This window comes from Mesoplodon densirostris, chromosome 8 (assembly GCF_025265405.1).
Source record: "Mesoplodon densirostris isolate mMesDen1 chromosome 8, mMesDen1 primary haplotype, whole genome shotgun sequence".
Taxonomy (NCBI): Eukaryota; Metazoa; Chordata; class Mammalia; order Artiodactyla; family Ziphiidae; genus Mesoplodon; species Mesoplodon densirostris.
Window position 1 is genome coordinate 38,787,456 of NC_082668.1, and position 10,794 is coordinate 38,798,249.

General features: G+C 42.7%; 1 protein-coding gene across 1 annotated transcript in view; it reads right to left on the reverse strand.

The window, feature by feature from the left end:
- The window catches only part of PLCL1 (phospholipase C like 1 (inactive)), a 355,718-nt gene extending 346,851 nt beyond the window's left edge, over nt 1-8,867 (reverse strand). Inside the window, exon 1 of the mRNA XM_060106925.1 lies at nt 8,544-8,867. Coding sequence (XP_059962908.1) covers nt 8,544-8,867 — 324 coding nt within the window. The remainder of the gene's footprint in view (nt 1-8,543) is intronic.
- Between the last annotated feature and the right edge of the window lie 1,927 nt (nt 8,868-10,794).

Consider the following 10,794-nt stretch of genomic DNA (forward strand, 5'->3'; position numbering starts at 1 on the left):
GGTAAAGATGCTAATTTTGATAAAAGAGTAAAAATGTACTAAGAGTAGTTCCAGTCATCTCAAGGGAAAGTGGCGTACGATATTATTGTAAAGTCATGGGTATTTTACATGAAAGGTTAAGAAGCTAAAAAAACATAATCAAAGAATCCTTATCAGAGTTTCCCAAAGTTGTTTTCAGAATTGTTTCTTTTCGATTTGTCAGCTAGACTTAGTTTTTAAGGTAGCTATATAATGTCTGCTATTTCATGCATACTAGCTAAGGTTTAAATCAATATTATTTAAGAGGATGTACATCATAAAGATTAAAAGCAACCTCTGGGGCTTCCCTGGTGGCGCAGTGGTTGAGAGTCTGCCTGCCGATGCAGGGGACACAGGTTCGTGCCCTGGTCCAGGAGGATCCCACATGCCGCGGAGCGGCTGGGCCCGTGAGCCATGGCCGCTGAGCCTGCGCGTCCGGAGCCTGTGCTCCGCAACGGGAAAGGCCACAACAGTGAGAGGCCCGCGTACCACAAAAAAAAAAAAAAAAAAAAAAAGCAACCTCTGGAGCTAGACCATTTGGGTCCATTTCCTGGCTCTGCATTTACTAGCTGTGTGACCTTAGGCAAGTCATATCTCTCCAACTGTAAAAAGGGAAATAACAATTAAAAATACTAAACTCATATGGTTACTGTGAGGACTGAATGAATTAATACACATTAATTGAACAATGCCAGACTCATAATACAACTTACATAAGCATTTGCTATTACTATAAGAAAATTTCTCAACAGGCAAATCTCTGCAAGATGTCCTAGGTGTTTCATCTATTAGATTAAACATAAAAATAAAGCATTTAATTATTAATAACATATCTAAATATATAATTTAATTTAATTATAGCATGGAATCAGTAATTCCAAAGTATTCCAAAAGGGAGTTCACTAAATGCTGAAGGTGTCTTTGCATCTTGCATGTCAGTCTCCAGGGGGAGCACAGACTCTGCCAACCTTCATCCCCCACTTCTGCCCCTACTACCTCCTCCAAAAATCAGTCATGATAAATGGTTACAAGACTGCAAGTTCAAGGACATTGATAGACTCTGTTTTGTGGAGGTGAAGTTTTCAAAGGAGATAAAGGTCAGAGTGCACATGGCGTGGTATCCTCTTTCTCCCCTCACCCAACAACGTGCTGACCTGGAGGGAAGCAGAGCAAGGCAGCTTACACTCACTTTTCCCACACAGTTGCCCTTTTCCTGAGCCAGACCCTAACCCAGCCTGAGCCAAGGGAGGCTTGGAGGGGAAATACATTCTCCTCCTGCTGACTCCTTATTCTCTAGCCTGATGGGGTGAGCTCCTGAGCAGCCCACCTTCATCATCAGCTGTCAGATCTGAGATGGAAGATATGGGCTTTAAGAACACAGGCTACTTGGCCTGCTTTGGTTTGAAATCACTTGAGCCTCAGAGAAAAGTACCTACAACATGATCAGGTCCAGCTTTCTAGAGTTCTGCCTTATAATCTTGGTCCCAGCTAACAGTAAAGGGTTTTTTTTTGTTTGTTTGTTTTTTGTCTCTTTTTTACTTCCTTGTGCATTTATCTTCCTCAACATCTCACAGGGAAGGTGTTCTGAATATAATCTATCATTTCTAACCATTACATAGTACCATACAATGATACAAGTGTGCCTACTTATACATACTGCCTGAGCTTAGTCTAGTATAGATTTGCACCTGTTAACAGGCTTTTGAACAAGTCAGTGTGAAAGACTTAAGAAAGCAGATATTATCTTTCAAAGATTTTAAACTTTTGAATACAAAGTTGTGTGGTTAAGGAAAAACACAATATCCTTGCCAGTAACAGGTATCATAAATTCACAAATACAAATTAAGAAATCTTTGGGAACTAAGCACTCTTACTAAAATAGTTTAGTTGTTATGTTGTTTTGTTTTGGATGGATTACATTTTTTTCAAAATTAACTTGCCTTTCTTCTTCCTGGAGTGATAATGATAATATAAATATGATTCTTTTCTACTTACAATGTGCAATCCTACTTATCTCAAAGTAATGCTTGTTTAATTATTAGTGAGGTAATTTAAAATGGTACTGTGAAAATAAACTAGATTATATCTCTCTTCAACACATCCACATAAAATGTTACAAATTAAACTAGAAATCAAATCCAATTTTAAATCCAAAGGACTATTCCAATACTTTGTCACACTATAATTTTGTTGCCATCTAATGTTAGCTGAAATACACAATACATTGGCCAAGAATTAAAACAAAACAGAATGCTGTCATTATAGAACTTGACCATTCAGTTCTAACTGTTTTTATCAATTTAGTATACTCATTAATTATAATAAATTCTGTCTGTCATAACCTTTTAGGAGCTGGGATACAGAGATGAACTGGGGATGCAAAGATAAATAAGATTTGATAAAACTTCAAATAAACCTTTTTTACATTATTAGAAAACATCAAAATATGGGATTTTGTAGAACTCACAGGCTCCACTGTAATAGGTTTACTGATTTATTACCTTAGATTTAAATTGGAAGTGTAATCAAATTATTCTCTCTCCCCATCTAATAAACAATGGCTCATCTATTAGTGTTGAGATCCCAATGGAAAACTCAAAAAGGAACTTTACTCCTGCCTCTTACTTCTGTTTAGTCATTTTCAGCTGGATAATTTTTTTAATGTACAATCTTATACAGGTCTCAGTTTAGACTTGCTACTGAAAATGGAATTATGTTTAATGCTCACAGTTATTAAAGCTGAGCAGTCACTGGGGGAGCAGGGAAGCCTGCTGTAATTCTTTCTTTGAATTACTCCCCAGCATGCTGCCTGACCAGTTGCTCTGGCATTACCTAGAAGCATTAACGGATTGTTTGTTCAGTAGCACCAAAGGTAAAGTCAGCTGTCCCTGATGTCTTCTCATAATACCCTGTGGTGCCTGAGGTGTTATTTGGTAATAAATGTTCAATTGACATTTTACTGTACAAAATTTAATTACCTTTTTTCTCTACTGTAAAAGGGGAAAGGCTGGAAAAACAACTCTTCAGTCTTAATTGCAGTGTATGTTTGACCTCTCAGTGGCTATGCAATTAATGTCTACCTTTTAAACCTTAATATATTTTCCAAGAAGGAAAAAAATTCTTGTTAATTCTGATGGTAGTAGCAAGCACTAATCAACAGGTACTTCTAAAATCTCTCAACAAAACATGACAAGGCTCTCTATCAAAATTTTATTCTGAATTCTCTTGAGAGATGCTATAAGACATCACATCAGAAAGGCACCACAATGAGAAGCAACCACTTCTAAGGTGAAATGTGACCATGTTTCTATGGCAATTTCAGGAAAAGTAAACACTCTGACTGAAGGTACTGGGATAATAAAACAAATCCACGCAAGAAATTCAACGCTATTTATGAATCATTCCTCAGGAGGAGCACCCACGACTGAAACAACCAAGGCACACTAACTGCACGTAGTAAGGCTGGCCAGCCCCGCTGTACAATCAGGCTGTTTATCCAAAGTTCACCCATAAGTCGATTATTTGGAACTTTTAACACATATTTCTACAGGAAAACGAGTCTATAAATTCTGATTAATTCCCACGCCAATCTACAGAAGCCTATTTAACTTATAATGTGTCTAAAATTTTTGAGTTATTCTTCAGTCACACTTAATTCCCTTCATAACTGTCCCTATAAAAAATGTTTTCAGAGCTCCCACACAATATCCCCTATTTCATCACTCCTCTAGAATAATACATATTCCTATACCCCATATATCAGTCTAAAAGAGAATACAAACCTTCACAAACTCAGTTGTCTGCATGGGCAGGGGAGAAGTGGGCCGGGCGTAAAAGAACAGGTGTACCTTTCATATACTGACAAGTAGAATATCTGCCAAGCTGCTCTACCTTTTAAAATACAGTACAGGCCTAACAAAATGACCAAAGACAAAAGCAACGGCAATCCCTTTCTAGAGTCATCCATTTCCAGGTGTTCTGAATTGGAGAGGTGGAGCTGAGACAAGATAGTTTACCCACAAGCCTGGGAGCCGAAGAATATGCCACTTTCTTAGATGTTCATGTTGTTTCTAACCTAAAAAAGTATTCATCGATGATGGGCTTTCTGCATCTGAGAATCAGCATGAGACCACAAGTTCTCATGTTAAGCAGACATGGGTATGAATCCTGACTCCACATTGTATCAGTAGCTGTTCATGCCTCCCTTCTCTACTTTACAGTTTGCTATGAGGATTGATTATAATGTATGAAAGCTCCTAGTTTAGTACTTGACTCATAGTAGGCAGCACGTCATAAAAGTGAATAAAATTTCCCTTGCCCCTTTGAGGAGAGCCATAATTTTTTTTTTTTTTTTTTTTTTTATAGTGGTACGCGGGCCTCTCACTGTTGTGGCCTCTCCCATGGCAGAGCACAGGCTCCGGACGCGCAGGCTCAGCGGCCATGGTTCACGGGCCCAGCCGCTCCGCGGCATGTGGGATCCTCCCGGACCGGGGCACGAACCCGTGTCCCCCTGCATCGGCAGGCGGACTCTCAACCACTGCGCCACCAGGGAAGCCCAGAGCCATAATTTTTATATGGGTCACCAGGTACCCAAGGTGCATTTTTGAGGCTGCAGCTCAGAAACTCACTACACCAGCCCCACAATGAACATGACAGAATGAGACTGCCCATGATATAAAATAAGAGACATGAACAATATGGAAGTCACTACTCTAGCTGCTTCAGTGCACGTCTCAGCACCTCATTTCCAACTCCTATCTTCATCGCACACACCTATGTCCATGGGATCCAAATGATAATTTCTTCTCAAGAATTCATACTGAAGTAGAATCAAAAGGAAATCGAGGTGTTCCCTGGTGGCGCAGTGGTTGGGAGTCCGCCTGCCAATGCAGGGGACACGGGTTCGTGCCCTGGTCCGGGAAGATACCACATGCCGCGGAGCGGTTAGGCCCGTGAGCCATGGCCGCTGAGCCTGCGCATCCGGAGCCTGTGCTCCGCAACGGGAGAGGCCACAACAGTGAGAGGCCCGCGTACCGCAAAAAAAGGAAATCGAAATAAGTAGAACTCTTCAATACATTACATATAGTGGGAGACAAATCAACTCCTTTTTTTTTTCTTTGGTCGCACAGTATGTGGGATCTCAGTTCCCCAGCCAGGGATCATACCCGCGCCCCCTGCATTGGAAGCGCAGCGTCTTAACCACTGGATGGCCAGGGGAGTCCCACAACTGCTCTTTTATATCTCAATTCCTGCCATCTGGCATAAGGAATAAGCTACACTGCTTTCTGTTTCCAAAAATTTCTATTATAGAGTTATAGAGCTGTAAACTATAATCTAAAATGTTAAATATTTTAAATGTATAAATTTGATATCAAGTACCAGATAGTTAAATGGTCTAATTCCTTAAGTAGAAATATATTTGAATGTACAATAGTACATAATTTTTAGATATTATCAACCTTGCATGTAACTAACTTGTCATGAAGAAGCAATTTTAAACCACAAGTCATGAAGAAGCAATTAAGATGGAGTCTATTGCAATATTGTGGTATATAACAATGCACTTACCAAAAAACATGCAACATTTGTCAACGTCAATGCTGTCCAAAAACTCACACAGAAAAACACAGGGAAAAAATGGACAAGTTAAAGAGAACCTAGTTTAACTCTCACATTAAATTTTTTAAAACTTAGGACTGGGCATATAAGGGAAGAAACATAATTTTAGTAGAAAGAAGACTTTCCAAAGATGTGTAAAGATAAATGTTATTGTTTTCATCAGCTCAGAATGAAATTGTTTTCTCAACTAAACACATATTTTCGCAAATTAGGGAGGGCAAATTTACTGAAAACATTCCTTTTATTAATATACAAGACAGTCTGTTTTCTGGCATGATAGAGGAATGCACTATTCTGATTTATCTAATATCCATGTTTATAGAGAATTAGCAGTCAAACAATTAGACTAGAAACAATACCTAAATCGAGCTGAAAATAATTTGATATTTGATGATTCACAGTCTTTCAGTGGCTCAGAGTTATGATCATGAATATCAATTATCCCTGTACTAAGGCTATTTGGAACAGCATTTAATACTTTGATTAATATAAAATGTACTAAAGCCTTTCTTTTTTGTGTATGTTTCAGTGCCAAATAAAAAGAACTCTTGGCAAAACTATGAAGAATGCAATCTTTTCTCAATACAGAACATGTGCTACTTATTTCTTATATGATCTAGACCTTTTTTAGAAATTCTCATTTTTACTATGCTAAAGTGAACAAACCATGGCGCAGCCGATTCAAGATGTCAACAGAAAGGTCCTTGATCTCAGAGAGGGAGTGGCACAGAGTCCACCAACTGCCTCTTTCCCCACTGTAAGATAATGAAGGGCTCTGGGAATAGACCCCAAGGAACGCTACCCACCAATGACCTACCAGGTTATCCTTGAAGATTAACAGACCTACCACAATGACCTTAGACAACCCTCTAGACATCAAAATGTTTGGAGCAAATCTGAAGATATGAGGCCTATAAACTCTAGCGAAACTTTATTACATAAATCAGCAGCATCAGTAGTTCACCACAGATAAGTACAGATACATATGCTTATATATACATGGAATATTACTGGAAGGATACACAAGAAAGTGTTAACAACTATGGGGGTGGACCATGTAAGTGGGAATGTGGAGTGGCTGGGAGTTTTCCCTTCAAACTCCTTTGCAACATTTGTTTTTATCATATGCATATATTACTTTTTCAATAAGAGCTAGTTTAAGATTATAATAATAATTCACTTCATTTTCTGGTATCTTTAATTTTAAAGGTCATTTATTAAATATTTATTTTACTATTAAATAGGGAAAGAATCAAGCTGCTACTCTGTTGCCTCCCTCCTTTTTTGTCACAAAAAGAAACTTCAAAACAACAGAGGCATCATTACTCAGCAAGGACTCTTCTGAGAATATCAACCAGCACATAACTAAAATTTAAAAATTGCAAACTTAGCTGCAAGAATTTGTATATTCCTTACACTCTGTTACTTTCATTTTTTACAACACAACAAAAAAGCCCACTGCCTTTATGATGGTATATTTTAAACTATCTTGAGGCTCTTGTTTTCACACAACACGTGTAGTGTCTATATCTTAGATTCCAAAATGTGTGCTAATTGTGATTTTTTTTTAAGATTCAAAGCAATATGCTTTCTGACTTGTGGGTTAAAAGGAAAAAAAGTGATCATTTCCTTTTTATCCAAATTCACACCCAGAATAGAACACTTCTTTTCACATAATCTAAAAGTCACAAAATAACAGAAACTACTACAAGTCATTTGTAACTACCACCCACTCTTCTTTTAATATAGAAATCTCCCTGTGTGGCTTTAAACTTCCATGTGTCAGTACTGGGGAAAAGCCTAGACTATACTTGGAGCTGGATGGATGGACTAGGGGAGCGGTCTACCCACACCGGCACTAGGAGCTCCAGTTTAGAGCTTGAGAAAGAGACACGTATTATGTGGTGTATACACAGCTTAAACCTGAGCAAGGGTTTTTAATGTATTAACACAAGTACATTGAATAGTAAGTAGTTCCAAGTCCATTCTTCATTATCATCTTTGGCTTACTTTTACATGGAAGTAGTTTCATACTGACTGTTCTACCAAGATCGGTTTTAACGTCACGTACCGAAGATTACCCACGTGCATTTACGCTAAAAGGCCCTTTTCCAAAGCCTGTGGAAGGGTTCTGACTTCCAGGGGGCCTTATCCCGATGTCATGCAACCAAGATGAAATCTCAAACAGGAAACAAGCTCCAAGTGGAAGGAAGATGGATGGAGAGAAACCCTGACTGGTAGTTGAGGGGTCGAGAAGCGTTTTCCCTGCATGTGGTGGTAACCACAAGGACCCGGGGTGCTGCTTGGTGGATTGGCTGCTTTTCGGTTGCGCTCTCTGCAGCGCGGAAACTGGGCTCCACCATCGCTCTTTACTTTGCTGCAGGGGCCACTGAAAACTCTGCCTGCCTACGGGGAAAGCCCAGCTTCGTGAGATCTCAGGACAGTTTGAGTCTCGAGGGTTTGGGGGGTTTTGTTTTGTTTTGCTTCACTTGAGGGTAAACTGTGCATTTCCTTTACTGTGCGGCAGAAGCTAACTTCTCGCTGGAGAGCAGTGCACAACCATCCCGCGGGTCTGCATTTATATTGAGTCCTCCCTTCCCCCGTATATCAACGGCTTAGCGAAACTTTCAGAGAAGATGAGGAAAAGCATCCATCAAAACGCAAAGACGCAGAGCGGAACTTTTCCTCCTCTGTCAAGAAAAACAAAGTCACTTCTGCTTCTCACAGCCAAGAACTGAGTCTGGGAACCTCCGGACAAGGAAGGAAGGTTCGGTCATGAAGGAGATGGGAGAAAACAATGCTAAGCCTGCGTGGCCTCCGGACACCATACATCCTGCCCCGGCCCGTGACCCATCCGCGGTCCACCATCCACACCCACGCTCCCGGGGCCGCGCGGCCTTGCTTACCTTGATGATGCTGCTGCGCCGGGGGGTCGCCCGCGCAGCCTCCAGGAGGCCGGCCTCGCCGTCCGCCGGGGCCCCTGCAGCGCTGGGCAGCGCGATCCCGCTGCGACGGCCCCTCCACTGGCCCCCAGGGGCCGCCACCACGCCGTCCCCGGAGGCGACGTCCGGGCCCACTCGGGGGTCGTCTTCGCTCCCGGCCGCGTCTGTCGGCGCTGGACCCTCCCTGCTGGCTGCGCCCTCGGCCATAGCCGAGCGCGTTTCGGGCTCCCCGCGGGGAGGCGGCACGCCCGGCAGCGGAGTCCAGCCGCTGGGCACGGGTGCGCTCATGCACCGGGAGGCGACCGCGCCAGACTTTGTTTCACCGCCCGGTGGCTGCGGCGGTGGCGGCAACTTTCTGGAGAGGAGACATCGCTCGAGTAGAGACGTCCGCGGGCTTTGATCCAGGAGGCCGGCAGTCCTTGGGGGGACCGCGGCGGGAGTGAGGAGATGTGAGCGGGAGGGAGAAGGAGAGGCGAAAAGGAGAGGGAGGTGTCCGAAGTGTGATGCAAACGCCCGCTCTGCGCCAGACAAAAGGCACCGGGCGCCTGGCCGGGCTGCCTCTGAGGCCGGGACGCGCGCGGCCTGAGAGGGGCTGGAGCCCGGCGACCGCTGCCCGGCGCACCAGCCACCTGCCCGCGGACGGCGGCGCAGTGGCCCCAGGAAGTGCGGCGGCTGCGGCGGCGGCGACCTCCACTCCGCTCTGTTGTGACAGAGAGGGAAGGACTTGTTTTGACAGCCCGTGGGGATTGGCAGGCGTCTGGGCCTCTTAGGAGCCTCGCCTCGCCGGGGGGGGGGTCGGCCCGACCAATCCCCACTAGGGAGGGGTGTGCCCGAGCGCGAAGAATGGAATGTGTTCTCTAACCCGGAGCCGACCCAGTCGGGCTTGTGTACTCGAGTGGGGTGTGAAAGCGCGCGTGTGCGCACCCGGAGGCGCTCCGTGTGGATTTTGGGAAGTTTAGATGTTCGAAACGAACCTGAAGATGCAACAAAATCCGGGGATGGGACAGAGGCGGGGGAAAGGAAACCTTCGTTTGCAAAGCAAAGCAATTTGGAGGAAATGGGGTGTTGAGTATTAAGGTCAAAGCCTTTGGGGTGACGCGGAGTGCAGCTTCGCACCATCAGGGGTTAATTGCAGGCTCTCACCTTCAGAAGTTAAGTCCATGCAGAGATAAATTAGGGTTTACTGGGACCCTGTTGCTGGATAATTTGCTTCAGTTTCCGTGTAAACATCTTCAGTTCACTCTGCAATGTGAATAAATATGACAAGGAAATGGAATCAGATAAAAGAGCTGAGAGTAATAGGAAGCCAAACCAACTAAATCCTCTGGAGAGTGGCTCCTCATAAAGCGTAGATATGATGCATGTTGGCTAAGCACAAGGTGAGGTAGGGGATTTAATCTCTCCCCTAAAACATCCCTATTTGATAATGAATGGTTCAACCTCCTTTCTCTAAATAATCCTATATAAACATATTTTGCTCATTTCCAGCAAGTTAGCAAGAGGAGCGATATCCTTGAATGATGCATTAAGGCAGTGAAATTAACCACAGAATGTTCACACAGGTGAAAAAAGGATGGCTCTGAGGTTCCCTAGCAGGACAGAAGATTTGACATTTTAATTTAAAGGCTTTTTAATATTAGAATCTCTGTTAAACCTTACTTATAACATTAAATTATATTTTAATTATTAATAATTTTATAATTTGAGATGTTACTTGTTCCTTTGACTAAGAACATGAGACTCTTCAGCCTTTAGACCCAGAATTTGTTAGAATGTCAGAATTTTAGAGATGCAAGGGGATTTAGAGATCATCTAGCTCAACCCTTTTATTTTACAGATGAGAAGAAGGCCCACAGAGCTTTAGTTTCTTGTCTACTAGTTAGTGCAAGAGGTGAAATTAGAATCTACCACTTAACTCCTCCGGTAATCTCTTCACTACTTTATCTGGCTCCTCTGGGGCTGCAAGCAGCCAGAACTGGATGAGGCCCTTGGGAGTTTTCAGACTTGACATTTACCAACTTTTAGGGAAGACTGAGAAGGCTTGATTTTACCTTTTCTTTAAATATAAATGCAGCCTGGTAATGAATGTACCAGATTAGCAATCTCTGGTTTTAGAACCAACACCACCCTCTAGTGAGATTCTGAGAACTGCATCCATAATAGCAAATGCTTTTTTCTTTCTTTCTCATATGTAAAAGACAGGAGAGGAAACTCA